This window comes from Thunnus albacares, chromosome 7 (genome assembly GCF_914725855.1).
Source record: "Thunnus albacares chromosome 7, fThuAlb1.1, whole genome shotgun sequence".
NCBI classification, from domain to species: domain Eukaryota; kingdom Metazoa; phylum Chordata; class Actinopteri; order Scombriformes; family Scombridae; genus Thunnus; species Thunnus albacares.
The window spans coordinates 18,056,757-18,076,364 of NC_058112.1; the positions used below are offsets into that span (position 1 = coordinate 18,056,757).

A 19,608-nucleotide genomic window follows, 5' to 3' on the forward strand; every position below is an offset into this window, starting at 1 on the left:
ATATATTCAGAAAATGCAAAAACAAAAAGTTACTCAATTAAAGCTCCACCTTGCATTCTTGTCAAATCTAAATCTTGAACATTTTTTTGAACACCACAAATCATAATATAAAAAAAGACAGAAGATAAAATTAATGTTGTTTTTGCACCTCAAGTAAAGGTCACAATGTTCCCAGTGTTCTCATCTTCACCACTCTGTATCATGCAACTCCCTGCTTTTATTGCATCTTTTCAGTTACCACAAATATTTCTGGAGACTGCGTACACCACCTCCTTATCATGAAAAAGAACACAAAAACAAAAAACAAACCTCATGTTCAATATGAAAGTTTAAAACAAAGTTATCCATACATGAGCCTCTAGAAGAGAGATGGCCTGTTCTGTCTTGTTTTGTGTGGTTAGTCTAATCTGCCAAATCCTCCACAGAGGATCTGACAAACTTCACATCTGGCAGTCTACAATTGTGACCACACTGCTCAGAGTTGTCCAGCAAACTCGGTAAAAAAAAACAAAAAACACTTACACGGGCTAAATATTGTCACTCTGAAGCCCCAAGCTCTAAAAGTAGTGAACTGAAGGTAAGAAAGGAAACTGAGTCATCCTTTCCAGTTACTTTATAGACTCCACACTGTATAATTAAGACAACTACTCTGGAAAACAGTTTATCGTAACAAACAATGAACAATAATCTCAGTTTAACATTATTTTAGTAGCTTAACGCCTGCTTTCACTCACTGGAGCCTGGGTTTAAATTAGCAAAGGTTATACGGTGTGAGGAGTACATTTCCATCAGCTGTTTACGACACAGTGTTGCCAGTATTACAATGACCTGACCTATAAGGCACACTGCCACAGTCACAAATATGTCTGGTCTTGTCTAGACAAAACGAAAATATCTGCTGCGTCGGTAATTACACCCTAGTCTCTCAATGCTGGATAAAATAGGAGAAACCTGGTTTAGCTGCACTGTGAAAACATTATTGTACCTCTGTCTGTTGGTGATGATGACATAAAAAGATGAGGCATACTGTATGTAGTTAAGAACTGTTAAAGATGGCATACTGTGTATTATTTTTATGCATTTAATGAGAAGGAACAACCCCCATAAATATTCCGCTGCATGTTTTAAAGCCCTTGTATGAAAAATTGAGCTTGAGGTTAAAATATTTTTAAAGGCTAAAGGAAAAATTTTCATTTGTTGTTGGCTTCTCATGTTTGTTCAAACAAACTTTGGCCATCAGCCATATGAGACTACTTTGTAAGGCTTTAAGTTTCAGACCTCTGCTCTCACCTGCTGGACATTTTCAACACTACAACTACACTTCTTCCTCAAAGAAAAAGGAAAAATTCCTCCTTCCAAACATTAGATCTATAGAGCGTAAATGTTCAACAAATTGTTTTTTCCCCTTCTGGTTTTCCAGGCGATCCATGTTGAGCTGTCCAAACTCGTCAAAAGGCAATCAGGAGGCAACGACACCCAGGAGTGGAAAGCTAAACCTGCGGAGATGCTTGGAGACAATATCGCACCTTTTCTGATTCCCTCTAAGAAGAAGCCATCTGTAAGCTCTAACAGAAATATCACCAGCTAGAAACTGTTAATGTCTTCTATTCCGATATCCAAGACTACGTTTTATATGTGCCTTTTGTTGTGGTGTTTTAGGGAATTTCCTGGAAGTTAATACTTGGAGCTCTGGTGGTGGCCTTGGGCAGCTTAGTGACGTCAGTCATTCTGACTGCGAGAAACTGACGTCCTCTGCAGTGGGCACTTTGTAAATCCTCATTACAACCATCCTCCTCCTCCTCCTTCTCTTCATCATCATCATCGCGTCTGCTCTCCAGCCCTTTTTAGTCAGTTCAGTTGAAGAGTTTTTTACTATAAAGAGGAGAAGGTATCCTGTGCAAGATGCTTAAAAGCTGCAGCAGCACTGATCCTAAAGTTGTATTTATGTGAGTTTCAGATGGTAGAATAATGTTTCACTGGAAGTGTGCAGTTTTTATGAAAGTGAGGATATTGCAGTATCGGATGAACTGATAATACCAGCAGATTTCTGCTGATCGATAAGACAGAAGTTATAGTCGCACATATTTCAGGTGGAGTCTGTTTGGTGTTTTATTTGGAAAAGGATCACATTCTTTTTGTCATAAAAAATGGGTCCTGGAAAAATCTTCTGGTATCATAGATACTCAAATAAAAAAAATAAGTGAACCTGAAACCAAACTACAAAGAGTAACTTAAGGAAATGAATAACACTCTGAAAGATTTGATCAGTGCTCAATAAGTGGAGGTATTGAAACTGCAATGTAATATTGCTTACACTGATGCTTAATAAAATGTTTCAAAAATATGCTTTTTTTCCCTTTCTGCTCCTCTGTCACAGGTCTGACCTCCATTTAAAAAAAAACATACATTAACTCAAACCCATCAGTTTTTCATTAAATGTTATTTAACTGGAATTGAGGCATCAATTTGCCTTATTTATTTATTTAATAAAATTACATTTACTACCAAATAAATATAAAATGTAAGAGTATAAGCATGACTGCATTAAATGCATTGATATTTGTACATTGTGCAATTTCCCAGCAATAGAAACCTTCATTTTGATCAGAGATATATGAAAATATATTCAAGGCTTGGGGGTTAAATATTTCAAAGCTTAAAACATGTAAGACAATGTTTTTGCAAATGTAATGTCCTTCATCATAAAATAAAAATCACTTTGTTGTCCTTCATTGCTCTGTAAAAGTGTCATATCTTCGTGCATCAGTGTCTACAGTCCGCAGCAGCTGTTTAGAGTCTTCTTCGGGTTGGATTGACTCAGTCTAACCTCAGAATCTGACTGCCGCCTCAGTTTGACATTTTTCTTTACTTCTCTGTGAGAAAGGAAAAAGTCTAAGTGTTGCCATGGTTTGTGAAGGAATAACAATTTTAAATTCAAACTCTCTTTCTCTCCGGCCTCCTACCTCGCTAGATGAAGCACAGCCTCGACGACGTTGGTTCCCTCTTTGGCACTCGTCTCGCAGAACAAGGCACCGTATGCCTGCAAGCAAAGTATCAACGTGACTGCAGTCGGTTTATTTAGATACCTGGGAGGCCAGGCGTCTGTGTATAAACATTTTTCCATCAGGTGGAATGAAAAGTTACACACCTTGGCCAACTTCTCTCCATGCAAACTACTCACACAGCTTCCCTCTGGAAGCTGCTCTCGGAGGTCCACCTTGTTTCCAATAACACACATGGGGATTTTCTCCTCCGCTGAATCCTTTATAAAAACAAAGGACATTGTTCACTTTATTTATTGGCAGAGGGATTTTTTTTGTTGGTCAGTCAGCATTTCCATAATTACCTGAATCTGATCCACCCATGCTCTGACGTTAAGGAAGCTGCTTTCTGAAGTAACATCGTAGAGTAACAGGACTCCGTGAGCTTTACGGAAATAAGACCTGGCAATACTGCGGAACCTGCAGTGAAGACAGACAGCGCTATTTTTAGACAAGTGTCTTCCTCATTGCTACATAATTAAAAAGGAACATGTTGCCTAATGTAATTTATTGTAAACACTATGCTTTTCCCGTCACTACTTCCTTGAGAAACACAGAGTCAGTGCAGTACCTCTCCTGCCCAGCGGTGTCCCATATCTGCAGGCTCGTCTTCTCTCCGTCTACTAGCATCCTCTTCATTTGGAAATCCACCCCTGAGAAGCAAAAAGCAGATTTAATGTCTGAAAATCAACATACTGTCAGTCAGTCAGTGTTTTATAAAATGTGATATGTTTAAGGTGGTACCCACCCAGAGTTGTCTGAATGTCTCCTCTAAACTCGTTGAGCGTCAGTCTCAGCAGGAAGCTGGATTTTCCTGCTCCTGCGTCTCCAGCTAAAACGAGGCGGTACATCGGAGCGGGTTCTTCCGTTTCTTCTATGTCGGCTTCTAATGGCTTCAAAAACACAATAAAAACAACAAGCGTACACAAAATCATGTGGAAATTATTTTAATTTGTGGTATTTATTGTATATATTAAAAAAAAAAAACAACAAAAAAAACAGGATTAACAGTGATTTAGTTGAACATGAAAGTGCATTTTTGACTTTGACCCGTAAAATAAATATTTGACCCAAAAATAAATAAATGTTAACTCAAGGTCCACCTCTTACCATTTTTTTTTCCCGGAGATTTCCACCACATCACAGTCTTCATCCCATATAATCACATGATCCATACTTAGCTCAGTTGTCATGGTGTAATCTATCCCCATGACAACTGAGCAAACTCCCTCCACTCATGAAGACTGTGAGATGTGGTTTCAGAAAAATTTAGTGCCAAGACATTTGGTTTTGCAGGTTGAAAATGTGTTTTTCAATGTCAAGGTTACATATTACATTGCTTCAACAGCATTTAAATGTCTATATTTCCATCTGTGGCAGCTCTTACCCACATGTTGAAATATATTTTTTGAGGTGCTGTTGAAGCAATGGTTATATGTTGAAGACTTTACATTTTCAAAACACATTTAGTCCAGTTTTAACCTAGAAATATGCAGATGTATTGAGACCTCTATATCACCAGATCAATGCCTACTGGAGAGGACATTTTACCTTCATGGAAAAGGCAGACAAACGTCTTCGTATGGACGATGCAACGGAACTTGCTTTGCTAGGAGCCACTGACACTGCAGCTTCAGATTTGACTTCTGATATCTGTAACAGACCAGAAAAATACGCCTTTAAACGTTTAACAGATCAGCAGGATTCTGGTATTTTATTTGATCCACTATTTGACCTGACGTTTCTTCTGACCTCAACATCAGACGCGACATACGAGTAACTGTAGTGAACCGTTTCCACTGAGCCTCTACTGTCATCGCTGTCGTAATCGCTGCCTGAGTTCTCGGCTGTGTCCATCTGCAGGGACACTCCACTGTCCAGGTACCTATCAGCCCAGGAGGCCACATGAGAATAGGTCGACTTGCTGGAAACCTCCTCTGAGCTGTACCAAAGCACCGACACACACACGCTGGCTTTAGCTGTGACAATTTAATTCGCTGAGATCAATCCGTAGATTCACAGAGTTGTGTAAAAAAAACTTGATATACCTGCCGTGCTTGAGTGTGCTTTGTCGGAAGGGTTTCATCCTGCGAGCTGGGATTTCATTTTGGGGAGACAGCTGTTGGACAGATTAAGGATGTCAGGCAGTAAACTTTTCTTTTTTTTACACTTCTTAAACTATTGAAAACAATTTACTGTGTACTGTTTTCTACTATCTGCTGTAGAGCCAGTGCGTATGAGGAACTAAGTCATCAGCAAACACGGGACTTACCCTCCTTTTAGCTGCAACCACTTCACTGGCCAACTCAGAGCGCAGCCCGTCGTTACTGTCATACAGCTTTTTGTTCATTTCCCTACCAGTGTGTACATGGAAATACAAGAAAAAGGTCAGATACATGTGCAAACATTTACTTTCATATAACGGATGAGTGATACAGTAAATAAATATAGGACAAGTTGTGTCTACAATTCAAATATACAGATGAATACAGATGAAGGTCAAAGTATTACACCTGTTCTGCTTGACAATTAACTTTATACAGTGAGCACTGTCCATTAAATACGCTGTACCCCGTTCTTCTGCTTATCCAAGTTGGTTAAAACAAATTAAGGTTATAATCTATAAATTCCTGTTGCCAAGAGAATATGTAACTTTTTGTAATTCCTAGAAAAAGTTGGCATTTTGACTTCCCTGACAGAAAGGTGTACAAAAATCAAGAATGCAACAGTGGGTAACTGTCAAGAAAAGTTATTAAGACACCAACATCATTCACTAAATGTCCAAACTAGAACAACATTATCAGTTGGAAGACATACTCACTGGAGAATCTGGATCTGACTGGAGTAAGACTGGTATTCCATCACCATCCCCTTCAAATCCTCTTTTTCTCTGTCATGATATGCACATGTTGAATCGGTTGTTGGATCATCATTTTGTGTCTATCAGACGTGAGCTCAGCTGAGCTTAAGGACAGTGCCTCACCTTTCATGTTGAGCTTTCTGATCTGAATACATGTTTTTCAGCTTGTCCAGCTCTGAGTGCAGGATGGCGATGTTTGTCTGGGCTTGCAGCAAAGAGGTGCGCAGCTGCTCGTTTTCCTGAGGAGAGACGCTAAATTATTGGAACCATTCTGTACAGCTGGAATGTCGTTTTTTAAAAACAATTACTGCCAAGATAATAACTTACCTGTGAGAGATCACTGGTTTGTTTGTTCAGTCTGACTAACTCCTCCCTTGAATGGTTGAATTCAGAGTCCTCTTGGCTCTTGAGAACAGACATGAACATTTTGTTAAGCAGTTTTAGATATTGATATGGCAATATATTTTAATAAAATAAAAAAGCACATTAATAGACCCACAGTTCCATTTGTTTGCCAAGAGCAGCAGTTTTATACTTGCGGATGTAGACATGGTAAGTGTAACCCGACCAATACTGGACTTCTGATACAAACTTTGAGAGTTTTTAACACAAGTATCTGCTGACATTCTTCATGAAAACATAATAAATACAAACACTTTGAGGAGTATCCCTTAAATTAGTTGATTTGGGGAATTTTACAGTTGAAAAAATTTCAGTGCTCTCTGAGAAAAATTTCACTTCATTTCCGTACTGCAGTTTGTTTCTATTGTTATCAGCCAACATATACACCAATACCAATATACAGTATCTGCAATAAGCCAATATATTGTAGGCTAACCAATTCATAGGTGTAGCTCTACTGTCAATGTGCACCATCTACAGGCAAGAAAAGTAATAATGTAATAATAATAATAATAATAATAATAATAATAATAAATTATCTAACAATTATTTTCATTATCAATTAATCTGTCGATCATTTTCTCAATTAATCGATTAGTTGCTTGGTCTTTAAGAAGAAGCAACTAATCAGAAAATTGTGAAAAATGGCGATCAATGTTTGACAAAGCCCAAGATGCATTATCAAGTTTTGTCTCAACCAACATTCACAACCTAAAGATATTCAGTTTACTATCATAGAAGACTAAAGTAACCAGAAAATTCACATATAAGAAGAAGTGACAAGAGATATTTTGCATTTTTTCTTCATAAATGACTCAAAACAATTAATTAAAATAGTTGGCAATTAATTTTCTGTCTGTTCACACTACTCTTGGGTCTCATTGTTAGTCCTCTTGGACTGTTGAAAAGGGTGAAGACAGACATGACTTTATTTGTCCAAAGACAAACACAAAATGTTGCATCTGTAGACAAAGTTCTGTCTTTGGTGCTGCATATTTCAACTATAAATGTTGCTGTTATTAAACCTTTTGTGTAGATTGACACATAGTACTCTCTTCACCTGCTAATATCACCACTGTAACACCTGACGTATCTTACATGATCAGGGCATATGGCCTCTAATTGTATACCTCACAGTTATTGTGTGTACATTGTTTTATTTACTCTGATGCAGAGTGACAATAGGAAAGTTAATCTCGCTAATGAACAGGAGAATGCTGCCAGCTTTACTGTGGAAATGGTTTTGCCAGATGTCTGTGACTGAAAAGGAGAAGATCACTGCTCGATGCTTCATTCTAAACCATCACCTGCATCAGAAACTGCCAAAAAAAGAGGCCCAGCTCACTGCCGAGATCCATCCTTGTCAATTTTCTCCAGTATAATGTTAAAGAGATGCTTCTCAAAAAGGCAGGGCAACAGAAGATCAATCTTGGAGAACGAATGCAGTCTTTTGACCTTGACTATATTACAGCTGTAGTACAAGAGCCACAGGGAGAAATCGACGTGCCACCACTGCTTGAACAGCTTCTTCAAACGGTGACGTGGCAGCACGTCAGGAGACACAGAGAATCAGACACAGACAGACGGGCACAGGAGCAACTCTAAGAATTTCAACAAAAGACTCGTGCTTGAACTGAGATATGAAGGTACACATGGACGTGGTTCATGGAGTTCTTAAAGTTATTGAACATTTAGGTTTACAAGCATGACACAGCTGCATGGATATACACATATTCATAGACCAGTCCGTCAGCTATAATCCTGATTCAAAGAATATCACCAAGCCTTACAGACTACATGTGAGTGTAATTAATGGCAATTTGTTACATGCCAGATGACTCTGACTGATAGAGAGACTAGCAAAATATTAAAGCTAGATGAGTGGGGGGATCCATAGCAGGTTATTCCCCATATCTAGGAGGGGGCTCTTTCTTAGAGCTAGGCCTTCCCCCTCAACTTATAAAGGGATACGGGATCTAAAGCAAAACATTTTGTTTGTTAACGTGTTCTGGTTCATTGTTCAGAACTATTCTGGTGTTGCAATGAGGGGAAACAGTGAAATCAATCACATCAAGTGTAATGATGCAATATCACAGACTTAAGCTGATGTCTTTAAATGTTAATGGTTTTGGGTAATCCGATTGAAAGGGCCAAGGTAGGTATTACAAAATTGAAAAAAAGAAAAGATGCGTATTACTTTTCTACAAGAAACCCATTTATCACAACAAGAGCATGAGAAACTAAAAGATTTAGTTATAAAAACACATATTATAGCTCACATACTTGTGACTCATACTTGAACCCAGTTAAATTTGAAAACTATAAAGAAATAAAAGACAAAGTGAGGTATATAGCATAGTAAAAGGGTAAGGTGGAAAATAATGTCCTGACACTGGTGAATATCTATGCACTTCCAGATAGCAATAAACTTTTTCTCAAATTCCTATTTGATATTATTGCAATGGAAGCAGAAGGAATTTGTATCACAATCTAGATACAAGCAAAAAGAAGAATAAGAACCAGTTAACAAAACTACTCAACACTACCTGTGAAGAAATTAGCTTTGATGATGTCTGGAGGAATTTTCATCCTCTAGAGAGAGACAATACACACTACTACATACAGCACACAGTTTACTCTAGAATAGACTATTTTTAATGCAGAAAGGAGACTGTTATATGGTAACAGATTGCAGACTTGCATGGCTTATGTATCAGACCATAATGCAATACACAATTTAAATGGACAGTAGAGGGAAGGACACAGTCTTATGACCCTTGGTCATTTAGTTGTTTTTGGTCCTGTATTAACCGCTCTCTCTTTCTCTCTCTCTCCCCCCTCCCCTCCCCTCCTTAGTGCAGTCAGTGTGTGTGTGCGTGCGTGTGTGTGAGCGAGAGAGAGAGATGAGTTGCAGGTGGTGTTCCCTAATTGGCTCAGGTGACAGGATAGCTGTTGGCTGATTGACAAATGCAGATGATTTAAACACCAGCTGATGCTGGCTTCCTCCACTCCTGTTAACTCTGTTATCTTAGAGCTGTGTGTTAGCCGAGTGGATTTGAGTGGTTTTAGTAGGTTTTGGACTTAAAGATGTGTCCAAAACCTACAAAGTGTGTTAGGCAACTTTCTTACCATCAGATGTGTAGATCATTATACACTGTAAATATTTAAAACCAAGGTAGGCAGTAGGAGTGAGAAGCCCTTTTCTTTCGTCTTTTTGTAAACCATTTTTCTGCTGTTTTTCTAATTAGGAGCTAGGTTGGAACTTTATTTTTTTGTTTCAACTTTATTTTTTTGTCAGGGAAGTTGAGGGTTCGGATTAGTGGATTTTTTTGTTGTTGTTGTTTTGGGGATTGCTCAACTCCGTAGCTTTTGCAAATAACCTGCTTCATTGTGAACTTTGATTGTTGTTGGGCTGACCATGCTTGGGATTGGGAACAGCAGGGGCTCTAAGCATGTTGTGTCCAGGTTTCCCTTAAACTACTAACATAACAACAGTATGATGATTAAATGATGGGACACTGAACAATAAAAGTGTTAATGACATTAAACTGGAAATCAAAAGATATCTTAAGAATGACAATGGTGAGATATATCCATCCATACTATGGGACATACTGAAGGTTGTAATATGACATAGGTTAATGGCTAGGACAACACATATTAAGAAGACCAGAATAGAAACATATAATAAGTTGATCTTAGATCTGAAGGATTTAGAACAGAAGTATAAAAATAACAAGGACCAGAAGAGTCATAAACAAATACAAGATTTGAGGGGACAAATGGATGAGTTATTGGGTCAATAGGCAGAGAAAAAAACAAGATTTATAAAACAGGCGTTTATAAATCTGAGCTGGGCCCTAAATCCACTAAACTACTTGTCCAGAGGATACGCAAACAACAGGCTGACAACACCATTCACAGAATTAAAGACCCCTGTACACATAAATTGAAGAGTGAGCCAAAAGAAATAGAACACATCTTCCAAGAGTATTATTAAGAATTATATACACAAACCTCTACAGTAGATGGGAAATCAATGAGGATTTTTTTTAAGTGCACTAGATCTACTCTGTATTGGAAAGATACAAAATAAGACAATCACAGCAGAAATATCACTGGAGGAGATAGAGAAGGTTAAAAACAAACGAGGCCCCAGGCAGTGACGGTTTCCCAGAAACCGTCAGTGCCTCACTACAGAATGGTACAAAATATTTCAGAATGAGTTTAACCTACTTCTTCTAAGAACCTTTGACTGAATTATCAAAAAAGGTAAGACATCCCAAGAAAGAGGCGATCATAACACTAATCCCCAAAGAGAACAAAGACAAGGAAAACTGTAACAACTACAGACAGATATCAATTCTTAATGTGGACTATAAGTTATAAACTTCAATTATTTCCAAACTATTTGGAACGTTCATGCCAGATTTAATTGATGAAGACCAGACTGGGTTTATAAACAGTCTGAAAAACACAAGACAATATTAGAACTCTACATATAATACACCGGATTCAAAAGGAAAGTACATGCGCAGCCCTGGTCAGCCTTGATAAAGAAAAGGCCTTTGATAGGGATAGGATTAATTGGGAATTATTATATCAAACATTAGAAAGATTTGGCTCTGCCGAAGATTCAATTCAGTGAATCAAAGCAATTTACCAGCAACCTACTACAAGAGTAAAGGTGTATAGTTCCTTATCTGAGAGATTTGTGTTAGGAAGAGGAACGAGACAGGGATGTTGTCTTAGTCCAACTCTGTTTGCTATCTATATTGAACCATTGGCCCAAGCAATCCATCAAGATAGGGAACTGAGAGGAGTAGCTATAGAGGACAGGGAACATAGAATTGGCCTTTTCGCAGATGACGTGATGATATATCTCACGGATGTTAACGCCTCCTTCCCAAGGATGATGGGGATCATAGAGAAATGTAATTACTATGCAGGATGTAAACTGAACTTTTCAAAAACCCAAACTCTCCTATTCAATTATGCACTTTCAGGAGAGATCAAGCAAAAGCATAATATTAAATGAGATTCAAAATTAATCAGATGCCTTGGGATGTATATAACAAGAAATGAGATGGTCCAGATACCCAATGGATTTCTGTAGCAAGATACATGTGGGGAAAATGAACATTTATCAAGGTTACTGTATTTATTTCAATCCCTGTCAAAAGAGGCATCACCAAAACATTTCACAGAATGGGATAAATTAGTATCTAAATGTTTTTGGGGAGGGAAGAAAGCCAGAGTCTGATACACTAAACTCCAGTTGCCAAAGGATAAAAGTAGAATGGCACTTACAAATTTTAAGATATATTTCTATGCAGCCCAACTTTGACCACTAATTATTTGGTGTGATGACAGCTTTATAGCTAGATGGAAAGAGACTGAGAAATAATCCCTGACTACCACATCCAAGCACTTGAGAGAAAAAGCGCTTCCTGGAGATATCATGAGTATGATTGACCCAATGACAATAATAACATTAGAAATCTGGTTCACTCTTAAAACGAATTTAAACCAAGGATATATGATTCAACATTTAAAGAGTGGATGAAAGAAGGAATGACTGCATTTTGTATTGTTACTGAAAACAGGGACTTTGAAGTTTTCAAGATTTCAAGAGAAGGACAGATTAGCACTTAGGAAGCAAGACAATGTTTAGATATCTTCAGTTGAGAGAATATCACAACAAAAAAGTAAAAAGGGAGGCACCAGAAGAAAAGAATCCAGCAGTAGGAGTGATGGTCAATGCTTATCATCAAAAAACACTGAGGATTATTTCCAAACTTTATCATAGTTTAATAGAATGTGAAGCTAAAACTACGTTTTATGTAAAACTTAAGTGGGAAAAGGAACTGAACATCACAATTTCAGAAGGAGAATGGTATCATATGTGTGAAACACTACAGACATCCACAAAGTCACATAAATGGAGAGAATTAATTGGAAAAAGCTAATTTGTCTCTTTATTACAGCTAACATAAACAGCAAATAACTTCTACATACTATCTTATGGAGTTGCCCTAAAATAGAGCCACTTTGGGATGGAGTGAATTCAGCAATGAATGAGGTATTAGGGTATATAATCTCCAAGAAGTGTTCCATTTTATACCTGAGTTATATAACTAAAGTGGTGCTGAAGATAATTACTTGGTCAAGATTCTACTCACTGCTAGCAGGAAGGCCATTATAAGAAACTGGCTTGAAACAGACCCACCCAGACATAGACAGCGGTTAGATAAAGTACAGGAAATATTATTTTTATTATTATCATATGTGATGGAAAAAATGACTTATTCTCTAAGAGTGAAAGAAGATGAGTTTAACAGAAAATGGGAAAATGGATTAGGTTTAGAAATAGACATCAGCACTCTATAATTTTATTAACAATAATGTAAATTATTGTATGGAGTTTTAATTAGCAAATAGTACTGTAAACTGCATTACCAGTTGTAAACTGTAACCTCCTCTTTTCAGTTGTTTGTGTCGATGTTATGTTTTTGTTTTACTTGTGTATAAAGGCAATAAAGACTATAGTGATTAAAAAAGAAAATATAGCCTTTCCTAGTTTCCACAGTTCTCTTTATCATTTTGAATTTTCTGTGCAATTTTATTCATTATGTAAACAGCAGAGCAAAGCACAATTGTGTAGTTTTCAGTTTAGTAGTAGTCACATTTTTCTGCAGAGTGGAGAGGCAAAATCTGATCACAAGGGATTACTTGAGACGCATTTGAGACATATTCTATTGCTGTGACTGATTATTTCTCAGCTGGATCTTGGCATATTGTTGTATACTGTATGTGTATTTAGATGCAAAATGTTAGATCTTAAACGAGTCTCAAAGGTGCATTTTGACCATAACTCTACAGGGTTTTCCCTGGATTTTTTTTGAGACAAAGGTGGCAAAGGCTCGAGAACGTGTGTGGTGCAGCGTATGCTTAAGTGAAAAAAAATCATGATTTGAGAGACAAAAGTATCCATGGGGATTAAATTGTTATGCCAAGGTGGAACAAAAAGATGAAAAATAAAAGTTGTGACAAATGACGGCATTGACTTTTTAGGCCTGGGATGATATGCCTATGATATGCTTATAATATCACAATACTTGGGTGCCAATTTGATTCAGAATCGATCCTCTATTCAAAACTGATTTTCGACTGAATGAATAGAAAAAGGGGCACAATTTTCAGTCTCTTGCTCCAGTGTACCAAACCATTCATACAGTCTCCTGTCTGTATGAGAGTAACAAACTGAGGGGGAGGCAGAGTGCTCCGCTGTGTTATTATTAACGTCATGTCTCCAGCAGTGGAGAGCAGCCTCTCTGCTGCACCGTTAGCTCCGGGGAAAGAAATCGCTGTCCAACACGCTGAGCGAGCACAGGGTTTTTGAGGTGAAACAGTCTAAGCACCGAGTTATTTTCTTCATCTCAGAGTTGGTTGAAGTTGTTAAATGCTGCAGTGTGTGTTGGTCAGCTGGTCTCGTCTGTTACTTCTGATCGCTGCTCCACTCCACTAATGTTAGTCTCTGAGTGACAGCGTGGAAAGTTCACAATATATTTCAAATTCATCTTGCAGAGGTAATTTTTTAGTAATTAAGTCAAAATATTCTTGCAACTGCTGCCTTTTTTGAAAATGAATCACAAGATAACTCTAGTGTGTGCGCACTGTAGACTGTCCAGATGCTGCACTGTCCTTGCAGTTGAGTTCCGCCTTTCTCGTTCCGTCAACATCACATGCCAGAATTTTCATCAAAGGTGGCGGCCAATAATACAATAATAATACCTTTGAGTTAATTAGGCAGGGAGCACCCTGCTCTAGAAATGTGAGAAATCCCTCTGAGAAATCTGTCTGTCTGGTGCAGCAGGGTTTTCGCCAGATTTTCGTCAAGCTTTTGTAATATCTTTCTCCTCTCTATTTCACGTTATAAGGAAATGTTATACCATCTACATACAATGTGTTCCCTTTGAACGAACAGGGAGAATAAACTCAGCTTGCATGTTGTGTGGTGAAACCTACCTTTAACAGTCTGTCCACAGTAGCATGCAGGTCTGCTACCTCATTCTCATGCTTCCTCTGCATGGTAGACATAATCCCCTCCATTTTCTTGCGCTCCTACATACATGAAACCAAAGCAGTTAGAGGTGCTCACTGGCCAGGCCTTGAAGAGGGGCTTTCATCTGACTTTACAGAGGCTCTTTGTGAGACGTGTAACCTGCTGCTGTGTGCTGCACCACAAATATGCAGGTAGCTCACGAGAACTACTGAAGAATGTGTAGGTCCTTTCACTTCACTATGAGATAAAGGTAGTTATTTTAGCCTATTTCTATGTATATTGTTTATTCATTAAATGCAGCCAATTCATCTTATTTGATACATTTAACTTAAAATTTCTATAAATGTTCAAGTGAATCACAGGAGTAGTAGTCCACTATAAATACTGCAAATGTCACACTCACCTCGTCTCTCGCTCTCTCCTCTGTTCTGGCAATTTGCTGCTGTATATCGTCCTCCAGTTCTGCCAGCTGACTGTTGTTCATCTCCTCAGTTCTGTTTGAACAGAAATATGTGCTTCAAGTTTGTGGCAGCAGCCTCACTACTGCTGAATCAAAGCAGATTCTCCAACAATGGTCCAAAAGATTAATATAGCAAGTATTAAAATACAAATCCACCTCCTGCCTATGTATAAAGTCTACTTGACTGATTTAACTTGAAACATGCTGCAGTTGTGACTGACCTGCTTTCGTCAGACAACACCCAAACCAACCAGAGACAAGGGAGGGACGGCCTTTGAAAAGCGGATTCCACAGGTGCACACTGATCTCTGAGTGAGATTTTTCAATAAGACCTCACATACATGCTTAACGTTAGCTTGTTTTAGTTTAAGATTTTAAAAAGGTAAGTTTATTTCAGCCGGTAATGAAACTATAGATCCGAATATCCAGTTTTAGAAAGGGATTCCAAAAACGGGCAGGGCAGCACATTTTAGTCTTCCTACTTCCTTGAACATGGAATGTCACCTTTCTCACACTTTGTTACTGAATCACAGAAAGAAACAAACACAGTTTAAAGACACAACATCTTCCCATGTGTAGGGCTGAGATTCAATATTTAATTCAAGGTACTATGTGTCATTTCACAGATTCAAAACTTATCATTAAAAGACTTCAGCCTTTAAAATACAACCTGCAATACTTACAGTGCTTTTGTTCAGCCTGAATATATCACTAACTACTGTGATAAATCTAGAGCTGCAATGATTAGTTGATTGACAGAACATTTATTGGCAACTATTTTGATAATTGTTTATCATTTTTTATGCAAAAATGACAAACATTTGCTGGTTCCAACTTGTCAAATGTGAGATTTTATGGTTTTCTTTGGGAAATGTGGGAAATTTTCTGACATTTCATAGACAAAACAACTAATCAAATTATTCAAAAAAAAATTCAGCAGATTAATCTTTGAAATACAGTATCTTAGATCTTCAAAACATTTACAATTTTACATTTTACAATTAAAACATTTTAAAACGTGGTAAATGAACTGTTATCATTTTGTAAATATTTTTTCTCTTTCAAAAGAAGAATGTGGCACCCGAGACAAAGAGCAGGGTGTGGTTCGGGTTAATCCTTTGCACGCCATTGATACGGACTGACAAATTTAAAAAGTCCCAGAGATGCTTTAGTATATTTCCATGTCTATGTCAGTATAATAACTAGTGAACCAGCAGACAGGTGGCACATTAAATTGCAGCAACACCAGATGGGCTCATGACATTTAAACTTAAATCAATATTTCTGTTAAGGATTGCTCATAGTGCTCAAATTACACTGAATTAGGCTAACTACCAACTCATTGTTGGTAGTTATTACTACACGTTCCCACAACTCCAACAGACAACTGTTTTAGTAGAAAACCTCTGATAAACCTACTGGGCTCTCACTGCGCAGCACCACAGACAGACAAAGTTAGCGATTAGCTGGTAAAAGAAAGCTGAACACTTAGAAGCTGAAAGAAACATTTTCTTAAGAGTTGGTAGAAATAGAGTGAAAATTAGATTCACATTTGTCAGGTTGCCAGAAACATGACTCAAAATGAAGGCTAATGCTGGTCTGTGTCTGCTGGATGTGTACTTTTTATGAACACACTGACTGAACGTGACCACTATATGAGTTGGGTATTGGTCAGCCTCTATTGTTGTTCTTCAGCCACAAGTGGGAAAGAAAAAAAAAAAAATCAATGGATGTAGTTTTAAGCTGAGCAGTCTCTCCCTGACCCTGTTGATGCAGTGGAGTTGGTGCCAAGGCACTAAAAGGTCCTTGATTTATCCACTGTCTCCATGGTTTTCAGCCACAAGAGGGCAGCAGATCACCACGGCTCATTAGTGAAACAAATTCTTCAAACTCTTTGGTTTCAGTGACGACAGTTATGATTATTTGATCTGTTACTCAAAAAACAAACAAACCCTGAATTTCTAATTTCACATAAAATGCTACTACTGAGTGCTAATTACATACATTGTAGCCCCTGAAACCCAGTATCTTTCATCATTATATAACATATGATGTGATTTCTTGCTTGAACTATGATCTGTGAGATTTTAAACATCCTGTTTCTTTCTACTTCACAGGGGCAGATGTTTTGACCACACTTTTGTTCTTACCGCTTCAAGCTTGTCTCCAGCTGTTCACATTCTCGTCTGTTGTCCAGACTTTGACTGATCAGAGAGCGGATGATTTCCTCATACTGCTGCAGCACAGTCATGTTTGCAGAGGAGTGAATGGTCTGGTAAAGATCGGCCAGCTGCTCCCTGAGACTGTGGGAGGAGAACAAATAGTCACGCTACTACCATCAATGAACAAGTCGGTGCCATTTTCTTTAAGTCATACTCCACCCAAAATCTATTTTTCTAGTATCAAATGCTTCCACCTCCGAGGGCCTGGAAAGGTGGCTGTTTCTGGTAGTTTCATAGCAACTCTTAAAGATCAACAGAAACTTTTCACACCACCCCTGCAACATAGTCCACTGCACAGTATGTGTGTTTGAAAAACTTCTACTTTACTTCATTAGTTGCTCATGTAAGTAAAAGTTTTAATGTAAATGAAACAAACTGAAGCCGTATATTACATCATATTTTGTGAAGTTAAACATATGTATAAATCACCAAATTTGGAGATACTCAGTAGACAGTAACAATACTTAATTAAACAAACAAGAAATATTGTGTTTAAACTCTACAAAGGATCATCAGCATCACATGGTTTGGCTCAGCACTTTACTACAGGCGAATGTGTATGAAGTTCACTTATAATTTTAAAGACATAACTGTGAATATATTCTGTAAATGACCTGAACAACGAGTTAGATGAACGTATTAAGAAGGGGAACCTTTAATTCATTCAGGGATTCATTTGTTAAAACAACTGGAGAGAAAAAAGGAACAATTATGCAAACAAAATCAAGATTTTCAAATTAAAATTTTTTTACAATCTGTCCATGCCACTCTCACATATTCAACTTGTAGATCTGCAACAGCTTGAATTTCTTTTGTGATTCATCACTCGTCACCTGTCATTAATACACTTCCATACAGAATTAATGTATGTCATAGATTTTAGATTAATAACAAGCTTTTTTTTTTTTTTTTTTTTTTTTTTACCACCGGTAACTACTTTTTAAAGCCCTTTTAAAGCTGTATTTCTCCTGCAGTCTAAACAGCCCTGCAATAAATCCTACTGTCATAAAAATTATAATCAGTTTTTGTTGAAACTGTTTTAGAGAGGCATTAATTCAATTTTATGAGGCTACAGTTTCTACTGAGGTGTTTCTAATATTTATATTTATATGGATAAGGGTAGATTAATCAAACTAGTTTGGCAAAACAAAAAATACTGACTCATGGTCCATTTACTAGCTTTTTCTGGAATTGTTAATCGCTCCTTACGGTCTTCATCAGTGATGGAGTTCGGCCAGTTGTCATGGAGATAGCCCATATATGTATGACCACCTGCTATCACGTGACTAAAGTTCCAAACTTGGGCCACATTGCGTAACTGAGACGTCTCCATAACAACCGGGCAAATTCCATTAGCCTGGGAAGACCATGAAGAGCAATTGAAGCTCCGCAAAAAATTTTGTTTATTATCAGTTGTTAGTTTTGTTTCTCATATATGAACATATAGCAAATTTAGAACAAAACAACTGTTATTCTCTTCAACAAAGTAGACAACCAACAGTACAGTTAACCGGAGCTAGCTTTAACGTCACCGATACACCTGTACTTAACGGTGAGGCGGGGCGGAACCCGTGAAGCACTATTTACATAAAGTTTGTTACGTTATCTGTCTGTGTACTGCATGAGTCACGAGAACTATCTGACAGACTTGTAAATATCACTAAAAACCCATGTCTGGCTAGATGAAATAAGGAAAAGTTAGTATAAAGCAGGTTATCATGGGGAAATAGTTGATAACGCAGCCGTTGACGTGAACTAGCAAACGTTGGACGGACGTTAAATAACGTTGTAGAAGCAGTGGTAGCCGTTGGCTAGCTAAATCCTGGTTAACACGGAGGGGTCAGCCGGATGTGACTTTACCTTTCAGAGAAGAGAGACTCCGCATCTAACCTGCCCACAAACTCTTCCCACGGACAGTCTTGGTTTTGAGACGACCCAGCGCCAAAAGCCGCCAGGTCCATAGACTGTGAAACCTCCTGGAACCTGGACGAAAACTTGCTGTAGTCGATGTATCCGTCGTCGTCCACGTCGAACTTGTGAAACAGAGTTTTGATCTCGGTTTCGGGGACGTTGAGCTCCCGGCAGACAACCGTGAAGTCCTCGTACTCAATCTTACCGGACTTGTCCACATCACAAGCAGAGAATAGTCTCCGAAGGCTGGGTCGGTCCATAGTTTGCGTTTAAAAGCACATTCAAAGCATTTAAAAATGTTGGCGCACAGTTAAAATGTAACCCCGCTTCTCCCACGTACCGAAAAAGGTCTGTTTAGTCTCAATTAAGGTCCCACGGAGGTACTTAAGAGCCAGTGATTGGTCCAGGTCTCAGTGTAGGCGGGTATCATCCGAATCAATGGACCCAATGTGTCACTTCCTACCTGGATCCACCAGTTACCGTTGCAGGAGCCTAACTTTCTAATTATTTGGTTTCATCCCGAGTTAGATGCCATCCATGCGTGCAGTTGAGCTGTAATACAATAGAAAAGCGACAGATGTGCAAGCGCTTGGCTCTATTTACCATTAAGGTGTGTGTGGTGCATGTGAGAGTTTTATCAGACACAC

The 19,608-nt window shown here is 38.1% G+C and overlaps 2 protein-coding genes across 9 annotated transcripts in view; one reads left to right on the forward strand and one right to left on the reverse strand.

The window, feature by feature from the left end:
- Positions 1 to 2,732, forward strand: part of fkbp16 (FKBP prolyl isomerase 16) — a 70,747-nt gene extending 68,015 nt beyond the window's left edge. For all 7 annotated transcript variants that reach the window (XM_044355843.1, XM_044355840.1, XM_044355838.1 and 4 more), the window contains 2 exons: positions 1,421 to 1,558; positions 1,660 to 2,732. In XM_044355843.1, coding sequence (XP_044211778.1) covers positions 1,421 to 1,558; positions 1,660 to 1,746 — 225 coding nt within the window. In that variant the 3' untranslated portion in view covers positions 1,747 to 2,732. The remainder of the gene's footprint in view (positions 1 to 1,420; positions 1,559 to 1,659) is intronic.
- zgc:162879 (ras and EF-hand domain-containing protein) lies at positions 2,092 to 19,608 on the reverse strand. 2 transcript variants are annotated; one of them, XM_044355834.1, is made up of 17 exons: positions 18,911 to 19,608; positions 16,979 to 17,131; positions 14,772 to 14,862; positions 14,332 to 14,427; positions 6,229 to 6,306; positions 6,025 to 6,140; positions 5,863 to 5,931; positions 5,314 to 5,395; positions 5,090 to 5,160; positions 4,794 to 4,926; positions 4,593 to 4,694; positions 3,790 to 3,934; positions 3,613 to 3,694; positions 3,347 to 3,461; positions 3,149 to 3,262; positions 2,964 to 3,040; positions 2,092 to 2,873 (listed from the first exon to the last, which is right to left on the reverse strand). In XM_044355834.1, exons 1-17 carry the CDS (start codon positions 19,219 to 19,221, stop codon positions 2,771 to 2,773), a joined length of 1,938 nt encoding a protein of 645 aa, XP_044211769.1. In that variant the 5' UTR covers positions 19,222 to 19,608; the 3' UTR covers positions 2,092 to 2,770. The 2 variants fall into 2 exon arrangements, with proteins under 2 accessions (XP_044211769.1, XP_044211768.1); XM_044355833.1 differs by having other exon boundaries at positions 4,794 to 4,983; positions 18,911 to 19,602.